The sequence below is a fragment of the Colossoma macropomum genome, unplaced genomic scaffold (assembly GCF_904425465.1).
Source record: "Colossoma macropomum unplaced genomic scaffold, Colossoma_macropomum, whole genome shotgun sequence".
In the NCBI taxonomy this organism is placed as follows: Eukaryota; Metazoa; Chordata; class Actinopteri; order Characiformes; family Serrasalmidae; genus Colossoma; species Colossoma macropomum.
The window spans coordinates 12,702,262-12,721,028 of NW_023494799.1; the positions used below are offsets into that span (position 1 = coordinate 12,702,262).

At 37.9% G+C, this 18,767-nt stretch overlaps 2 protein-coding genes across 6 annotated transcripts in view; one reads left to right on the top strand and one right to left on the bottom strand.

The window, feature by feature from the left end:
- The window catches only part of rtel1 (regulator of telomere elongation helicase 1), a 26,827-nt gene extending 17,126 nt beyond the window's left edge, over window positions 1-9,701 (bottom strand). Inside the window, exons 1-17 of one of the 2 annotated variants that reach the window (XM_036585830.1) lie at window positions 9,564-9,701; window positions 9,380-9,457; window positions 6,383-7,280; window positions 5,526-5,724; window positions 5,220-5,313; window positions 5,022-5,103; window positions 4,446-4,506; window positions 4,157-4,232; window positions 2,913-2,997; window positions 2,726-2,791; window positions 1,986-2,139; window positions 1,842-1,880; window positions 1,354-1,432; window positions 1,025-1,122; window positions 872-927; window positions 634-705; window positions 442-523 (exon numbers count right to left, since the gene is read on the bottom strand). In XM_036585830.1, coding sequence (XP_036441723.1) covers window positions 442-523; window positions 634-705; window positions 872-927; window positions 1,025-1,122; window positions 1,354-1,432; window positions 1,842-1,880; window positions 1,986-2,139; window positions 2,726-2,791; window positions 2,913-2,997; window positions 4,157-4,232; window positions 4,446-4,506; window positions 5,022-5,103; window positions 5,220-5,313; window positions 5,526-5,724; window positions 6,383-6,484 — 1,345 coding nt within the window. In that variant the 5' untranslated portion in view covers window positions 6,485-7,280; window positions 9,380-9,457; window positions 9,564-9,701. The remainder of the gene's footprint in view (window positions 1-441; window positions 524-633; window positions 706-871; window positions 928-1,024; window positions 1,123-1,353; window positions 1,433-1,841; window positions 1,881-1,985; window positions 2,140-2,725; window positions 2,792-2,912; window positions 2,998-4,156; window positions 4,233-4,445; window positions 4,507-5,021; window positions 5,104-5,219; window positions 5,314-5,525; window positions 5,725-6,382; window positions 7,281-9,379; window positions 9,458-9,563) is intronic. The other variant, XM_036585832.1, reaches the window with a different exon arrangement.
- On the top strand, window positions 9,431-18,236 carry txlng (taxilin gamma). 4 transcript variants are annotated; one of them, XM_036585837.1, is made up of 10 exons: window positions 9,431-9,555; window positions 9,646-9,710; window positions 11,684-11,927; window positions 12,199-12,290; window positions 12,543-12,713; window positions 12,929-13,123; window positions 13,922-14,041; window positions 14,383-14,550; window positions 14,684-14,779; window positions 15,130-18,236. In XM_036585837.1, exons 2-10 carry the CDS (start codon window positions 9,660-9,662, stop codon window positions 15,442-15,444), a joined length of 1,452 nt encoding a protein of 483 aa, XP_036441730.1. In that variant the 5' UTR covers window positions 9,431-9,555; window positions 9,646-9,659; the 3' UTR covers window positions 15,445-18,236. The 4 variants fall into 4 exon arrangements, with proteins under 4 accessions (XP_036441730.1, XP_036441729.1, XP_036441732.1 ...); XM_036585836.1 differs by having other exon boundaries at window positions 9,468-9,710; XM_036585839.1 differs by lacking the exons at window positions 9,431-9,555; window positions 9,646-9,710 and adding an exon at window positions 10,233-10,250.
- The last annotated feature ends 531 nt before the right edge of the window (window positions 18,237-18,767 follow it).

The window sequence follows — 18,767 nt, forward strand, 5'->3', positions numbered from 1 at the left end:
CTAACCTTCCTGTTCTTGAAGCTAACAAAATGTATGCAATGAAACTTGATGCACTGTTGTGGTATTCTGTGGTTAGCTAGGATGTTTACATTATAGAATTTCTTCTGCTCTTTTCTACTCTTCATTTTTCGCTGTACTTATGTGGCAGTGCCATCTCCCGGTGGGAAAAGAATACCCTCCATTAAGTTAAATTCTTCATAATTTTGTGTATTCAGTTGCATCAGGCAGATGTGAACAGGCCCTAGACATCCTTGACTTACAGTTGATATTCTGCACTTTCACTTCACAATCATTGCTTTATTTTGAATCCAATGGATTGGAGTACAGAGCCAAAACAACAAAATTTCTATTTAAAACAATATGTACAATTAATATTCATGACCAAGTTTTCGTTTCTTTCATTTGTTTCACTAACAGCTTTATTTGAATTGACCCTCATACCTTGTTTCTTCACAGAAGAAGATGCCCATACATCAGTGCTTTGCTTTTTCTTGAAATTGCTTGTGTCAGGATGAATATGCACCTGAGACAAAACAAGCGTTTCAGCTTCAGAATGAGGCTAAGAGGTCATTTCTGTCATAAAGTGGAGGATGTTTCATAGGTCCAATAGAAACATGAGTAATCATGACAGACCTTGAATTGCTGCATGCTGCTGCCCTTGTGTGATTGTTTACTGCCCTCCGCAGGTTCCACTGAAAACACCAACTGATAAATCGAAGCACATCAACTTAAAAAAGAACCTTCTTCTAATATTCCATTCAAATCAAACATCAATCCAATCATCTGTATTATTGTAATTGTAATCAAAACAGTTTCTTTTATTAAGAGACAAACACAAAAATACAGCACAGTTTCTGCATAACATACCTACCTGGATTATATCTGCAACCTTCTGCAGTCCACTGGTGTTGAGGAAGATACCAGGCTCTAGGTCAAACAGTGGAGTTATTTTCTGCATCAGTATTAAGTTTGTGGACGCGAACAACAAATGCACTGCATGAGCCACATGGGCTAATCTACCTACTTCCGGCCAAATATCCTGTGATCTGCTCCATTGCCTCCACAACTGCCGTTTTAGTGTCATAATTTACATGCGCCTTTTGGAAAAGTTCATAAATGAAACTAGGACAGAGCAGAAAAAAATGAACGTCTACAACACAGAAAAGGAACATTTATAAAATGTTTAAACATTCAAAAAGGCCTTTACACCTAAAGAGCTTATCATGAGAAATTTTCCTACAGGTCTTTAAAATAAAAAAACAAGTGTAATGAAATATGTATACATTCCTAACATTAAGCAATGTATTAATCACTCACTGGCCCATATAGTCCATGCAAAAATAATACACAAACCTGCCAGGCTTCGTAATTCCCTGGTTATTTGATGGCATCTCAAAACTATTTATGGCAAGTTCTAGGTCCATTAAAATTTCTGCAAGATAAATCAGAACTCATTACAAAGCATGAAACTACCATAATATACAGAATTTAAGCATGTTAAACCCCAAGCCATACTTTATCAAAAAATAATTAAAATCAAAATATTTCAGTGTCGGAAACCACATAAGTCTATTCAAGATTACTTAACAACATGATTTGACAAAATGAGCAAGACCATTTAGTTTGTACAATGCTATTTAGTGTCTATAATTTTCTATTATTATTGTTAGCTAGACAAGCCTGAAAGCTCTACTACAAAGTTAAAGAAACAAATTTCACACACTCAACATGGCTTGGCAGATTAGCAGATTACATCCAGGGTAAACAATCTATAAATTTGACTTTTTGCCAAACTACCACAAATAATCACTACAAACAAAAATACAATGTATGTTACTTACGTTTGATTTTAGCAATGGTCGTGATGTCCAGTTTCAGTCCTGTATAAAAGAGCACAGAGCAGATTTACCTTTTTAACACCATAAAAAAGGTACAAAGAAAAAATAATAAATTAATTTATTGTTCTACACTTTTATAAGCCAAACCTGAGTTTAGAGACTCAACATTAAAATCCTCTGAAAAGTCTCCTTTCCCAACATCTGCAGCCTGCTCCCTCAGAAGTTTGTCCACAGCATCAATAGCTGAGGTCAAATCATAAGGAGTCAGGTCGAATGAAGTTGACTCTTCACACATCTTCTCCTGTAATACAGGACAAAGATTCCCCCCCAGTTAAGATTAGTAGAAAAGTCTATTGTGTGTAATGCTAGAGCCAGCTACACATACAGCCAGGTCTATACATATTTGGACATCAATAAAGTTACTGATATTTTAGCTGTCTAACACAACATATTGGAGATAAAATTGAATAATGAATTGTGAGCTCAAGATGCAGACCTGGAGCTTCAAAGTCAACAATTAAAGAGAAGACTTTACCAGAGTAAATACATAGGGTTCACCACAAGATGTAAACTATTGGTAAGCCTTAAAAACATAGACTGAGTTTGCCAAAAGACATCTAAAAAAACTGTGTGGTCTTGAACAAAATCTTTTGGATGGGGAAGATCAAATGTACCAGAATGATGGGAAGAGAATAGCATAGAGAGTGAAAGGAACTGCTCAAAATCCAAAGCGTACCACCTCACCTGTCAAGCATGATGGAGGTAGTGCTATGGCATAGGCAGGTATGGCTGCCAATGGAACTGGTTCCCTTGTATTTACTGATGATGTAACTGCTGTTCAAAGCAGTATTGGTTTAGCAGTACTACAAAAAATAACTTATCCTCACCACATTATGTGCCTCATCAAAAATGACAACAGCTCCTTTAAGCTCTATGTTGTGTGCCCGGCGACTCTGTAAGAGAAAGCAGTTCATTACAATCCACTGCCACTGAGTGACTGCTATAACAATTAGTAAATGAGAACAATCCTCCTTCACCTGTGAAACACATTAAGGAAAGAGACAGTCTTCTCACCTTTGGGTCAAGGAGGTAGTTGTAGGGCATGAATATGATGTCAGCATGCTGCTTCAGAGAGCGGGACAGATAATACGGACATACTCTGCAAAATAATGCAGTTTACTGAGCAAAAGTTCTTAGCAAGTTTTTTACGATGACAGAAACTAGGAATGTCCCAATCCTGATCCAAGTCCTTTAATATTGAGAACCAAAGTGTGTGATCCAAAATTTGTGTTTTAGATAACCCAGCTGCACACTTCACATACTCTAATTTCACATACAGCTAGTTTAAAGGGGGAATTCCATCTTTTTTTCAAAATTTCTACATAATTTAACCATTGAGATGTAAACAAAGTCATTCAGTGTGGTCTGGTGTGAAATGGTTATTTGTAGAGAAACTCAGATGTCTTTTCAGTGATGGTGATAGGAACCAGGAGTGGCAATGTCAAGCCATTTTATTTACTTTCCAACTGGTGTATCTGCACATCTTATGAGGGCTTATGTGTAATGTTGACATGGAAAAATAGCAATAAATTCAAATAACTAATTTTATTTAGCCTTATAACATCTCAGCCATGAATGTGTTTTTAAAGAAGTCCTTTAGAACAAAGGTTATCTCAAAATCATTGTAAAACACTGTCTGAGGCATTTGTAACCATTTCCTGTAATAGTTTTCTGTGAAGTAGCTTTCAGTGGCATTAAACACTTCCAGTTCCCATCATCAACACTGTAAACAAATATGACTTCAAGAGTTTCTCTAGAATGGAGCATTTCACCACAAACTATTGCTAATGACTTTCCTTACATTGTATTGACAGAATTATGCAAATTGGTGTTCATTTATGTTTTGACAAAAATTGGTGAGCTTAACTGCAGTCAAAACTCTGCTACTGAAGCGGTGCCTGTTGGGCTGTTTTTTTTTTCACTTTAAAATAATTCCACGCTGCTGACATTTACATTGTTTGGTAACTTCTGAAAACATGGCTCACTGCTATTAGTTGGGAATAATATTAGATCACTTCACCTCTACAACAGTGCCGTAACAGAGCCAAACTGGATGAACCCGCTTTAACAAAGGATTGTTTACAGTGTACCTGGATCAGCTCATTTAGATCGGATCAGGATGTACTTAATATGAATTATTAATTATTATATTAATTATTAAATCATTTTCTAATTTTCCTTCCTTACAAATAACATCAGTGAAATATTTTTATTCCTTATAAACTACTGCCACAGCTTTAGATTTCAGGCATTCATACCTTTCCTTTTTGCCAGTTTTCACAAGATCTTCAACATCCAGAATGGAGTTCATGATGTCTTTGTCAGTGCTCTTCTCTAAATTTAGACATCATAAACAAAGACATAATACAACAAAGCACCAGGATTGTTCAAATGCAATGTTAAGCAATGTTCATCCAAGTTTACAGGACTTTTCACTCAACATGCCATGTGAAGTTCTGAGTAAAGTAACTTTTACAAATACAAATCATTATAATTTTAATATTTTTCCAAATATCTATTTTAATTACAAAAATATACATCTCTTACCATCAACATTGTTGTAGAAGATACAAGAGCGGGAAGAAACCTTTGCTCGGCACATATGGACCTGAAATATTATAATACAACAGGATTAGATTAAGCTACAATAGTACAACACTATAATTCCCATAATGTTAATGTCACATTTCATGTATTTCATGTCTGTCAAGCTAATTATAGCAGTGGTTCTCAAACTGGTTCTCAGGGCGCCCCAGACTTTGTTCACATTTTTGCTTTCTCTTTATGCATTGAGAGTTAGGTAGAAGCAAAGCTGTGGACCATTTGGAGGGCTCTGAGGGCTGCTTTAGAAAGCACTGACATAAGTCTGAAACAAACACGAGGAGGGGGTTAAACCTTCAATGTTTTTTGTCTGTAAATGTAAAGCACTTTACTTGTACTTGGTTAAAGTAAAAGTTTAGGTCATGGAAAAGATCACATGAAAACCACAGAATATTTTCTATTTAGAAATTGTTAAAATGGGACAAAATATACTTGGGTGACCAAATACTTTTGGGCACCAAAGAATAGCCTATGTGTGGGAAACTTTGTGGTAGCTAGTTTTTAAATAACTAAAGTTCATACCTTGACATGGTTGCTTTCCTGTTTCAATACATCTTGGTTGATACACAGTTGTTCTCTGGATCCTAGAACGCAAACCTTTGGCCTGTAATTGAGATACAGACGATGATTAAAGAAGAAAGTCTAGATTCTGCCCTCTATAGCACAAACAAAAGTGCAACAGTAGCTTTTTGTTTTCTCACATCCCTCCAATGTACTGACCTGTAAGATGTGTTCTTCAGCTCACTGATGACTTGTGTCAACTGGGAATGTGTCCTGGATGCATAGATGATTTTAGGAATATCTGTGTAATACGCTGCTCAGAAGACACAGGGAACATTATATTATTAACCAATCCATAAAAGCCTTTTCCTTCTCATGCACTGTTCCCCAAAGCTTGGACAATCCTATCAGCTAAATTACATGCAGCAGTGAGAAGGTTTATTTATGCAACCTAATATAAAACTGCATGTAAGATGGTAAGATTTGCAAACTTGGATACAAAAATGCCCTCTTTCCTCTTCGTACCTGGTACATCTCCATCAGTTGCTGTTGTTCCCCACGATGACAGAGGCCTATCAGGAAAAAGTTCGGCACCTCCCATTTTCTCTGCAATCTTGCGGGCAGATATGGAGTCCTTGAAGTATTCCCTCCAGCCAAGCGTTGAACAAAGCAGACACAAGGTTTTGCCTGTGCCTGTTGGACTTTCAAGAACTCCATTTACTTTCTGTAACAGGTAAAATAGTAGTCCATTACTACAAAGGCAGTGCGTATAAAGTATTCAACCGTGAAAGTTCAGCGTCAGCATGCAGGGTCAGCTCTCCGCTGTCCATATAAATACAATGCATGTCGAAAGGTATCCAGACTCTCCTTCTGATTAGTCTGATTAGTGAATTCTGCTACTTTAAGGTGCACCCACTGCTGACACAGGTGTTCAGTCGCACACTCACAGCTTGTAAAATCTCCATAGAAAAACAAAAGCAATAGAACGTGATTGTGCAGAAGAGCATAGGGTCACCATGCCCAGTGCAAAGCGTCAGCTAGAGAGGCATAAAGTCCCCCAGCACTAAGCTGTGGAGCAGTGGACCTGCTCCAGCATTTAGTACAATGTTACAAGATGCAGTATAAAGCCTTTCCAGAGCAGCAGAATTTGTTACTGGAGACAATAGTGGGACAAATTTCCTATTAATACCTATATTTCAGAAAAAAACGCCGGAGGAGCAGGTGTCTACAAACTTTTGGACATATAGCGTATGTGCATTAGGGTATGCCCACCAGTGATGTGGCTATGTGGCTATGTTCTTGTATTCAGCTACTCATGGAAATGGCAAGTCAAAAATCTAATGCCAAATCAGCCAAAGTAACAAAACGTAAATGACACTCACGTTTTGCAGGCATTCAATCACTTTGCTCATGTAATCCTTCTGACATGGATACGGTGTAAAAGGGAAATCCACAGTAATTCCTCTTAAAGTGAGGGGAGGCATCGTGCAGTGTCCGCGCAAACAAAACTACACACCTAATATACAAGTGCCTGAGGTCAAATTGTTATTAGTTAAAGCTTCTCGTCACTTTAACCACTTTTTCTATCTACAAGCTTTCATAACAACTCTACATGCTCCTATCGCGCCATATTTCTTCGTCGTCTTTTTTTACGTGCTGCCGAAGTGCATGTAACTCTCTGCTGCCCCCTTAAGGCTGTGCTGCTCAACCGCACAGCGTGCAGATCCTTGCATGGTCACATTTCCTCGACTGACGGTGTTTTTGGTATTGTTCACACGAACAAGACCACCAGAGTTTGAGCTAAGTCATGTTTAGAATTCCAGTGATGACCATTCTCCAACCTACTCTGTGCCTAATAAACCTTGTTACCTCATGACAAGGTTTGATAATAGCATATCTGTGATAATGTAATAAACTAATAATAAAACAACACTGCTTGCAAACTCTTTTTCAAACTACATATTCTTTTACCTAAATGAGTGACTACATTAAATAAATCATTGGTTGAAACCTGGATTATCTCTCTCTTTTTTTTCAGTCGTTTAGAACTGTGGTTGAGGAGATGCTGCAGAGTTGTTGCGGTTATGTGAAACGGCACTGAACAGCTTTTGCCTACTCAGATCAGTTATTACCAACCAAAGATCCAGGACTCAAGAAACACAGCACAGATTGGCACTCTGGAGAACAAGGATGAAGGAGCTTGAGAAGATCTTCAAATGCAACAATTTGTCTCAGAGTTGCCCAGGCTGTGGTCATCTCTGAGGTTCTTGAGTGTAAAAGCTGGATAATAAACAAGCAAGACAGGAAAAATACAGACACATTTAAACTCTGGTGCTGGCAAAGACTTTTAAGAGTAGTTTGGATGGCAAAGAAAACAAACAAATGGCTCCTCAAACAAATTAAGCCTCGCCTCTCACTCGAAGCCCAGATAACCAAACTGAAGCGATCTTACTTTAGACATATTCTGAGAACCGATTAATTTGAAAAGACCATTATGCTTGGAAGAGTTGAAGGTAAAAGAGGAAGAGGATGACCAGCAACAAGATGGATGATACAATAAGAGGAATCATGAACCAGCCATTAATAAGCCTGAAGACCTAAACAGAAGACAGGATCTTTTGAAGAATAGACGTCAGATGTGTTTAGTGCCTCTAAAAGCTCCCTCACACAAAGTTATTACATGAAGTGGTCACACATAGGCTGTCTGACGCCTGGTATATTGTTTTACAACAGTTTTGAGAAAATATTTTGGCCTAAAATGTACATTTTTTAAATTCATTCATGTTGTGTACATGCAGGGTGTTGTAAGGCAAAATACTCCCCAAAGGATACTTATTTTTTCCATATGTTTTACAATTTTACCAATATTATACAATCCCATTTCCAAAAAAGTTAGGAAGCTGTGCAGAATGTAAATAAAAATAGAATGCAATGATATGCAAATCATGTAAACCATATTTTTAAAGGAAAATAGTCCAAAGACAACATATCAAATGTTGAAACTGAGAAATTTGAATGTTTTTTGAACAATATATGCCCATTTTGAATTTGATGCCAACAACACGTTCCAAAAAAGTTGGGACAGGGGCATGTTTACCACTGTGTGTCATCACCTCTTCCTTTAACAACACTCTGTAAGCATTCAGGAACTGAGGAGACCGATTGCTGTAGTTTTGAAAGTGAAATGTTTTTGCATTATTATAAATTTTGATTTGTCAGACCACAGGACACTTTTCCAATTCCCCTCAGTCCATTTAAATGAGCTCGGGCCCAGAGAACGTGGCAGCATTTCTGGATCCTGTTTATATATGGTTTCTTCTTTGCATTTCAGAGATTTAACTTGCATTTGTGGATGCAGTGACGAACTGTTTTCACAGACCGTGGCTTTCAGAGGTGTTCCTGAGCCCATGCAGTGATTTCCACTAAAGAATCATGTCTGTTTTTAATGCAGTGCCACCTGAGGGCCCAAAGATCATGGTCAGCAAATACTGGTTTTTGGCCTTGTCCCTTGCATACCGAGATTTTTCCAGATTCTCTGAACCTTTTAATGTTATTATGTACCGTAGATGACGAAAAGCAAGAGGTCTTTACTCTTTTTCTGTTGAGAAACATTATTCTTGAATTGTTGCACTATTTGTTCATACAGTCTTTCACAGAGTGGTGAACTCCTCCTCATCTTTACTGCTGAAAGACTCAGCCTCTCTGGGATGCTCTTTTTATACACAATCATGTTACTGACCTGTTGCCAATCAACCAGCTAGTGTTTTTTTAGCATTACACAACTTTACCAGCCTTTTGTCGCCCCTGTCCCAACTTTTTGGAACGTGTTGTTGGCATCAAATTCAAAATGGGCAAATATTTTTCAATAAACAATAAAATTTCTCAGTTTCAACATTTGATATGTTGTCTTTGTACTATTTTCAGTTAAATATAGGGGTCACATGATTTGCAAATCATTGCATTTTGTTTTTATGTACATTTTGCATAGCGTCCCAACTTTTTTTGGCAATGGGGTTGTATATAAAAACTCAGAAGTCACATATAGTTCATTGATCATTTTGGATGGTAAATAAATTGGCTATATTTGCCACACAGTCATTGCAACCCCTAGTTCCTATCACCACCACAGTAAAAATAAGTTGGTAAGTTTCTCTGCAATGAATCATCAAATATCAAACCACTCTGAATGACTGTTTATAATTCAATGACTGAATTATGCAGATTTTTTTAAAAACTAGTGGAATTCCCCTTTAAGTAGCTTTCCAACCTGCTATTTTTGTACTTTTTCTGGAGTTGTTTTTTTTAGAAATAAACTTTTACGTTCTTTAGAGTCACTAAAGTAACATTACCTGAGTGTGGGTTTAGGCTACTCTACTTACCTCTGGAAACAGTCAATAGGAGGCATTCAATTTCCGTCAGTAGCCTACACAGGTTTAATGTAACTTACTGGCTGACACCTGTGGATGAACATTTACATGTACATTTTGTAGTCTTTACTTGTTCAGTGTAAAAAATGTAAAACGGATCAGACTACGAAAAGGGTATAAGACAAAAGGTATTTACTGTTTTAGGTCTGAAGACACAAATCGTAAAAGTTGGTCCTGTTCTAGCTCATCTGTTCGCTGCCTTTATTTTTCCTGCTCAGCGTTTCGTCACAACATGGCGACTTACTCAGGCGCCAGGGTCGATTTAAACGCCGAAAACATTCAGGTATGTAGCCGCGGGATACAATAACGTTGTGATTGCTAAGTGTACTTTTGGTTTTAATGGTTTGTTTTCTATGCACGTAGCATTTATCTAAACGAAATAAAGAATGGCTAAGCTATAATCGCTATATAAATAACGAAAGTAGCAGCGGTTCCCCACAGCACGGGCATTATTTACGAAGGAAGTGGCTAACGCTAAACGCCAGCTAGCTCGCTAGCGAATCATACAAGGCAGCTAGAGCTAGATTCAAATAAATATTCATTAGAGTTATACTTAATGTATAAAATGGTTAATTTTGTGTTTGGTGATGGCGACTTGTGGACAGTTTTTAGAGTCAACTACGAATACTTCATTAACCAGGTAGCTACGCATCTGTGTAACATTAGTTACCTAGCTAGCTAGCTAAGCTAAGCTAACTACGCTAGCTAACAAGCCTAGGGACTCAGATTTGTTTCCCGCAAACTTTGCTAGCTAAGCTCGCTGCTAACCTGCTTTCACTTGCACTCTGGCCTGGGAAGGGTTTGAGGTAACTTAGCTCAAAAGGTAAAAAAAAAAGCTGAGTTAGCTCGATGATTCTGAAATGTCAGGATGTTGTGATAATTTAAGCTTTCAAATATGATTTATGAAATATGAGACTGACTTAGTTTGATACATTTATAATATTTTACGCGAACTGCTTGTATAGTGAGCTTTATCAGGAGTCAAAGTTTGTCGGCCAGTCGTGTAACTTAGGTGGTCGATTAAATTAAGCTAAAGCAGCCGGCCAGTAAAACGGTTAAGTTTATCCTCTATATTTCACTAAAAAAAGGAGCTATTTAGCGATTTAAAAAACAGGTTTCTCTTTTTGTTCCAGGTAGGTTTTAACCTGACAGTAGTGCTCACCGGCACATTCAAAGTAGTCAGTCGACTTCATTTGCCTTGATTAAATACTGTTTTACATATGTTCCCATGAAATTATTCTTTTTCTATGCTTTTTTGAGTTTTTAGTCTGTTGTCACTCGTCCCATGTGGCGGCTCTGCTGCTGTTGCCGTGCAGCACGTGGTGGACTAATCTAATCCTCTCGTCTGCTTGTAACCCACTCTGATCATTGTTCAAAGGCCGCTTTCCAGACGGAAATTTTTAACTTTGGCAGTCCGGCAGTACAGTAATGTTCAGGGGTGAATCTCTGTCAGCAAAGAAATTTGGGACATGTGAAGATTAGACTCCTTTCCCAGCGGTTTTGTAGCTACCTATTCGATGGATGGGAAGCAGGTCAGCGCTAATGCATTATTGTGTTTTTTCTGTTTTCTGTCAGGGAATAGATTGATGTGGAATCGTTGTATATGGTTCTGTATAGAATCTTTTTGAAAACGGTTCTATTATAGCACTTAAAGAAGAGTTCTTCTGTTGTAGCTTGTAATAGAGGAACTCCTTTTGTCCTATATAGCTCCATTTTAAAAAAAGGTTCTATATAGAACCATGTACAACACATTCTCCATCAATCCGAAGAATCCATTTCACCATGCATTGAACCATTTAAGCATCCAGTGGCTCTATATAGAACACATGGTTCTAAATAGAACCATTCCCAATACTAAAGAACCCTTGAAGAACCATCTTTTTTAAAGAGTGTATATTAATCACATTATTAGTCAGGTTCTTTTTGGTCACAGATTAGTGTTCAGTAAGCCTAGTTAGGCCAGATACAGGTTCAACCTGGTTAACCTGGCCCAGTACTACACAGCATGGGTTAGGTATGGCTTAAATAGATGAGGCTGTAGCACAGTCTGGTCCTCTTTTAACCAGACCTTTTCATTTAGGCACAAGGTAAATATGATTTTAAAGGGAAAAATGCTTTAGTTACTCCAGATACATATTCATTTTTTTTATTACCTGGCTAACTTTGACCATTAGGTTACAAAGCGTAGGATGGGTAAGGCTAAAATATCTGTGGCAATATCACAGTCTATTTAACCTCAAGCTCTTTTTCCACCAGTACGGGGTGAATACGATGGAGACCACTGGTGTGTGTAGAATAGAGGCAGGCACACGTGGACTTGTAGAGGGCAGCAGTTCCCCTTCCTCCCAGGATCACCTTGAGGAGTTTGAGGGTCTGGTAAACACCTGCTGCAGTGAAGAGGTGCGAGGGGAGACACCTGGGAGAGAAGATTGTCAAATTGACCCCCTTGAAGGAGAACTGGACCCAAGCGGTGAACAGAACAAGGAGCAAAACATGTTTGGTGGGTGCTGCGTATGTAACCATTTGAATGTTCAGGCTGCAGTCTAAATTTGTTGTTGAGCTTTGAGGAGGTAATAGACAAACTGTAAAATAGTCAGACCAAAGTGGATCTAAAAAAGATATGCATAGCTGTGATTGATTTAAGCATAAATTATTCGTTTTGAGTCTTTTCTTTGTAATTCGTTGATGACTGTTAAATACATGTTCTTATTTCTGCATAGAAGATCTTTTTCCACTTATGCATCATGTAATACTACTCTTCTGCTCCATAGGGAAAGAAGTCTTGCTACTGATGCAAGCCCTTCACACCTTAGCCACTCCTGAGGAGAAACTTGCTGCTCTTTGCAAGAAGTATGCTGACCTGGTAAGAAACCATGGCTTGTGCAATATTCCCGCACTGTTACTGTATGTTGTAGTTGTATGTATAAATATCAGATTAAGCTATTCTGGAGACTATGGCATACATACACAGTCACTGTGGATAAGGTAAGGGTGTGGATGTAGAAATGTTCTTTGGTTGCAGACCTGAATGTGTTTGCAACAAATTACTGCAATAGCAGTGGTCATGAGTCTACTTACTTCATTAGAAACATAATGGGATCTCATTGTTTGATAGCTGGAAGAGAGTCGCAATATGCAGAAGCAAGTGAAGGTGCTGCAGAAGAAGCAGACGCAGGTCCTCAAAGAGAAGATTCATTTGCAAAGTGAACACAGCAAAGCCATTCTTGCTCGCAGCAAGCTAGAAAGCCTTTGCAGGGAGCTACAACGGCACAACAAGACCCTGAAGGTACAGTGCCATGCCTTTCCTGTACTGGATATGGATCAGCTCTGTTCCTTAGTCCTGTTCAGCTTAAATTGAGTAACTGTAATGAGTAGCGAAGACCAGCTTTCACAAGTTAAAAAGCAGATGTTACCATAAGGCCCTATCATGGCTAACAAAAGTGCTGTCTGAAATGTAGGTATTAGACAAAGTATTGGTGTGAAATATCCCTTTTTTGGCAGGAGGAAAACGCCCAGAGATTCAGAGAATATGAGGAGAGGCGCAAAGAGGCTACGCTTCACTTTCAGATGACGCTGAATGAGATTGAAGCGCAGATGGAGCGGCACAACACTCACAACACCAAGTTGAGGCAGGAAAATATGGAGCTGGCAGAGAAACTCAAGAAACTTATTGAGCAGTATGAACTGAGGGAGGAGGTAAGAAAGCAAAACTGTTAGCAGTCCAGCCAACAAATGCCTCATAAACTCTTCCTTCTGGTCAAAGTGTTGATCATTTTTATGAAGCACAAGATTAGAAATTGGAGAACTAAAATTTTGAGACATGCTTGACAGATTTGCATGTGCCAGATTTGCTGAGTCACTGTGCCCCTACCAAGTGGAAATAAAAATATAGTGGTCATATTTATGCTGTACATATTTAGGAGTGTGAGCACTATTTAAAACCTCAGAACTATGGTTGAAGCCATTTAAATTGTGTTAGCACTAGACCTTTGCCGATATTTGGTAATCACGCATGGTAATGTCAAACAAGTTGCAGTATTAACAGATTTTTTTGAGACCAGTGCTCTGTCCTAAAGTGAGATAAAAGGTAATTATTGTGTTTTTTTTTTTTTAATTATATCGGCACATGTCTAGCTGGCACATATTAATCTTATTACCACTCATTCTGCTCACAGGATCCTTATACTGGCTACTTGCTTTATCTGGCTTAGTGGTGAAAGCACAAGGGCAAGGAAACATTCCATTGCATTGTATTCCATTCTAATTGGAAGGTGATGTGCTGAGAGTCTTGTGAGCTTGGAAGAATATTTTAAGAGTCTTTCACTTGTTTAAGTAGTGATGGGTCTCTCTACATATTGATCAAACCTACAAATTCAAATAGGGTTTTGTATGATGAAAACATATCAAGGTCCATCAAAACCAGAAAAATAAACAGGAGACTTTTAATTGTTTTGTGATGAGATAGGTATGAATATATGGCATATTTCTCTTCAGCACATTGACAAGGTGTTCAAGCACAAGGAGCTTCAGCAACAGCTGGTTGATGCAAAACTCCAGAGGACAGCTGAGTTGATGAGAGAAGTCGAGGAGAAGCAGCAGCGAGAGAGAGAATTTGTAAGTAACACTGATTTAGAGCCAGCATTATTTTTAATAATTTATTTTTTTTATAGTCCTGACTTTATTTAGAATTGGAGAAAGCATTTTAGTGTTATTCATGCTAACAGCAGTTTTACCAATAGATTACACATAATCTCAATGAAATAGAGATGTTGGGCACATTGTGCAAGTAAGATGACATCAGTGGTAATGTTTGACCACAATTAAACTGAGGCAGCATTTGATGTATGCTGCGTAATATCTCAACTTAATCCCTTGATAATTATTGACCCGTCATTTTTTAGGTTGTGCCAGAGCCTTGTAAGTCAATAATCACTTGATCTCCCTTCGTTGTTCAGCTTCTGAAAGATGCGACAGAATCAAGACATAAATGTGAGCTGATGAAGGAGCAGGAGCTTCAGCTGAAACAGCAGCTTACTCTTTATATGGACAAATTTGAAGAGTTCCAGACAACCCTTGCCAAGAGCAATGAAGTGTTCACCTCTTTCAGACAAGAAATGGAGAAGGTTAGTAGCTCCTGGATCTTCTGTTAGTGAGAAAAAGAAAAGTATTCTTCTAAATCTTCAGAAACTGCAGGGTGTTCCTCAGCTTTAGTGAAAGGACTTTATCGTTCTTTTGTGACTGCTCTGTTACACACAGATGACCAAGAAAATCAAGAAGTTGGAGAAGGAGACGACTCTTTGGAGGACCAAGTGGGAGACCAACAACCAGACCTTACTGCAGATGGCTGAGGAGGTGAGTTCAATAATGAGTAACAAAATTTAAGCCACTACACGTCTGGAAATCTCAAACCAACAGGAGCTCCAGGTAGACTGAATAATGAAGCTCATTTAGCTTCTGGGCTTCCATGTGGAGCAAACATTGAAGGAGTAACTTGAATCTGGTCAGGAATAATGGCTTCATTCCTTTCTAGAGGAAACCTGGATAGCAAATAGGAATAGGAAATGGCTATTATTGTGGAAAAAATGAGCAAAAATGGGGAAAAAATGTTTTTTGGTACAGAGGTCTTAGTAAATGAAGTATTTATTACTATGTAACTTTGGTTTTATTATTTTTTTTTCTTTTCTTAACACCATCTTTTGTAGAAAACTGTGCGGGACAAAAATTACAAAGCCCTTCAAGGTAAACTGGAGCGTCTGGAGAAACTGTGCAGAGCCTTGCAGAGGGAGCGCAACGACCTCAATCAGAAATTAGGAGCCCTTCAGGGTCCGGCAAAGAATCCTGAAGAAGAGGGGACGGGGCCTCCTGACCCCCAGCCAGTGGAGACCTTCAGTCAGTCCCCAAATGGGGGGATGGATGGAGAGGTAGAAGGAGAGATGGAATGTTTGGTTCCTGAAACGGAGAGGCTGGGATTGCAGCCAGAGGAAGAGCCAACCACAAAACAGCTTGATGATGACTGAGGCACCCATTTATATTTTTTTGTTTGTTTGTTGTTTTCCTTTTTTTTGTGGAGGTATATATTTTTGTGTAATAATTAAGACTAAAAAACACACATGTATGAAAACTGCTCTGTACATTGGTGATTGGCTTTGTGATGAGCACTTTTTACTCGCATTTTTCTACCACACCTGTATTTTCTTAGGAGATGGTCATGTGGTCCAAGGCGGCTACAGCTTTAGTGTTCCATGCTTAATTCGTTTTTGATTTCCCCCTCTTGCTGATCCATGTTCTGATTGCAGATTTGAGTTTTTATGATAATGTAGCTATTGGATCTGGCTTCTAGGATTGAAAGAAAATTGATTCAGATACATATAAGGATATTGAGAATTTGACATAGCCATGTGTAGTTAACTAACCAACTGTGTCCAAATAGCATTGCAAATACAGGGCATTCATAAAAGAGAAAAAGCTTAAGAGATCTTTATAGTTGTTGTTGTTGTTGTTGTTGTTGTTATTGTGATTCTAAAACCACAGCTGGGCTTTGTAGTCCATTCTAAGGAAGGTCTCATGGGTTCGTTCTTCCATTTCTAAGTCTTAAAAATACCATCTTAATTTCATAGTTTTTATTTTCTTCTGAGACTTTATTGCCTATATCTTTTCTTTCAACATGGTATTGTTGGAATTAAGGGCTAGTTTGACTTTTATCAAGGCTGCTATTAACAGATTATGTGAAATGTTGGGACTACTTTGACACAGTTTCAAAGCTGTAGTTCCTGCAGGACGATTTTTGAATGTGGCTGCAGTTAGACTTTTTCCAAAGCAGTTAAAAGCACTTAAGGACCGGCATTTTTAATGGTTTATGGAATTATTCTTTGAGAATACTTCCACTAAATACTGTTAAGAATTCTTTATTTTGGAAAAACAATGCAGCAATTTAGCAGAACTCTTGGGTAAAAAGTTTTTGTGTTTCAAGTTACAGTAAACAGAGATTTCCTATAAAACTCAACAAATCTGTAGTAGGTATAGAAAACTACATGGTAGGAACAAGTCAAGGGTCACAGTGGTTTGTAAACTGGCCATGGAATAACTGCTTATTTACAGAAGTCGAAGCAACACTGGAAATTAGACATTCTAGTGTTGTGTTTAGTAGGTTTTTAGCATACCATTAAACCTACCTAGATTGACGCAATTCATTCTAAATTTAAAACAGTTTTTTAACCTGAAACATAGTACATGTAATAAGTACAAAATAGTCTCTTAACCAATGTTTTTTTTTGTTTGTTTTTGTTTTTGGACCATGGTCAGTCCATCAAGTGAAACAGGGAAACACTTTTTTTCCATGCAGTGGCAAAAACGTAATGATTGAATTTAGTTGACTTTGGCCCTGATGACTTGAAATAAGCATTTGTTTCACGTTTTCTAAATTCTTACATGGTTAAGTAGAATTTCATCACTGCATGCCATTCGTTACGTTAGTTGGACTTAAACGTTTTCATTCTGTCGACGAAACCGCACATACTACCTTTCTGATAGATGCAATGTTAAGTTTTACCAGACTGATGCACTGCTAACTGGAAGCAAAACTGACTGAAATTAATCTATGTTTAAGTTCAAAAGGGGCCTTGACAACTTTGATACTTTACTGGAAATGCTGAATGTGATTTCCTTTCTTTTTCCTAACAATTTAACTATGTGATGAACGAGAATAAAATGTACTTCAAGCATTACACTCAATGCAAATGCTAACGTTCAGCAGCTGTGGGCATTGTAGGTGTTGCTGACAATGTGAAACAGTGTGTAGAGAGCTGAACTGATGAATGTAGAAATGTATCACCCATGTTGCCAATGTCATGCCTAATTATGCAGACTTTATAAGGCACATAGCCTTAGAGCCCTCTTCGTATCTCCTTGCAGGCATGAACCGGGAAAACAGGGTGTCTGGAACATGTTCCCTCAGGTCAATATAGACCGACCCACAGGTCTGCGCATGTTCCCTGCTGACCTGCGATAACGTTCCACGATTCTTATTCGACTTAACACATTCCAGTATTCTTATATTCTTACTGGACTCAAATTGAATCCGATGGTTCCACTGCCATTACGGCTAAAACGTAGCACAGTGTACAAAGTACAGTTGGCAAATTTACTGGACCACACCTGGCTTGCTCTGTCATCAGATATGTATGGGTACAGTAAGACCACAGATGTCTTAGCTCACTTTATTATTGAATTGGAAAAGTATAGAAAAATCATCTGAAACAAAGAAAAAGCTAACATGAAACCATGAATCAACTGAGGGTAGATACTCACCAGCCTCAAATCACACCTTATGCAGTGCTTCATACAGCTGTTGTCTGATCCCATTGCTTGAATCATAATTTTGAAATGTGAATGTTAATGATCTTAGAAGGTCGACCAGTGTGACGACTGCTTTCTTTTACAAGTTAAAACTTCACCTTAACCAATAATGCAGTGAGACCTCAGCAATGCTTTTGAAACTCTTTTTCCTCAAGAAATTTGGATTGTGTAAACACAGTTCTGTTTCCTTTGATTGAAAAAACAATTGTGATTTGAGTTTTTGGTACTGTTAGTGCTTCTGTTCCTCCTTCTTTGGCAGTGTCCCAGTTTGATTCTCAGGTTATGCAAGAAATCTACCTCTGCAGGTAAGACTAACTGTGAAAGAGGCTAAAGTCAGCAATGCTTTGAAAATGCTTTCTCCCTTAACTCAACCTATGTCCTCTCTGAGATTGTATGTTATTGTAGTCCTGTCTTGCTTTTCAATAAAAACTGTTTTGTAGATTTTTCTTTATTACTTGGTGGGTTTTGTGATTTCTGTCTGAATTCAGCTGATACAATTATAAGCATCTGGACTGTAAAATGATGCAACTGAAACCATGAAACGATAAATGTTTTAGGGACAAAGAACAAAAGAAAATGTAGGGTCTCTCTTGAAATGTATCTCCAAAATGGCAACCTTACAGGAGAAGGCAAAACATTCTTAAATTTTAATTAAGTAAGGTAAAGAGATTTTATTCCAAGTAATTTTGGATTGTTCCTATTGGTTGATTGTCATGAATTGTTCACTCAATGTGAATGTAAATTTCACATGTACATCATCACCATCCAAAAAAAAAGTAATTTTCTTTTGGATTGTGATGATGTACATGTGAAATATACTAGAAGGACAGTGAAGACATAAGAAAAGAGAATACATGATTATATACAATCTATGCATATTTGATAGTGCTGATAATTCAAAATCAAGATATTATTGAAGATTCAAAAACGAAAAATTGCACTGCACCAAAAAGTGTTGGATGGAAGCTCATTCCCACCAGCTCAC

What these genes read in the sequence shown, in the direction of transcription:
- txlng (XM_036585837.1), top strand. Translation starts at nt 9,660, where the DNA reads ATGGCGACTTACTCAGGCGCCAGGGTCGATTTAAACGCCGAAAACATT. An exon ending in TAAACGCCGAAAACATTCAG is followed by an intron (nt 9,711 to 11,683) that starts GTATGTAGCCGC and finishes TTTTTCCACCAG; the next exon opens with TACGGGGTGAATACGATGGA. An exon ending in TACTGCAGATGGCTGAGGAG is followed by an intron (nt 14,780 to 15,129) that starts GTGAGTTCAATA and finishes CATCTTTTGTAG; the next exon opens with AAAACTGTGCGGGACAAAAA.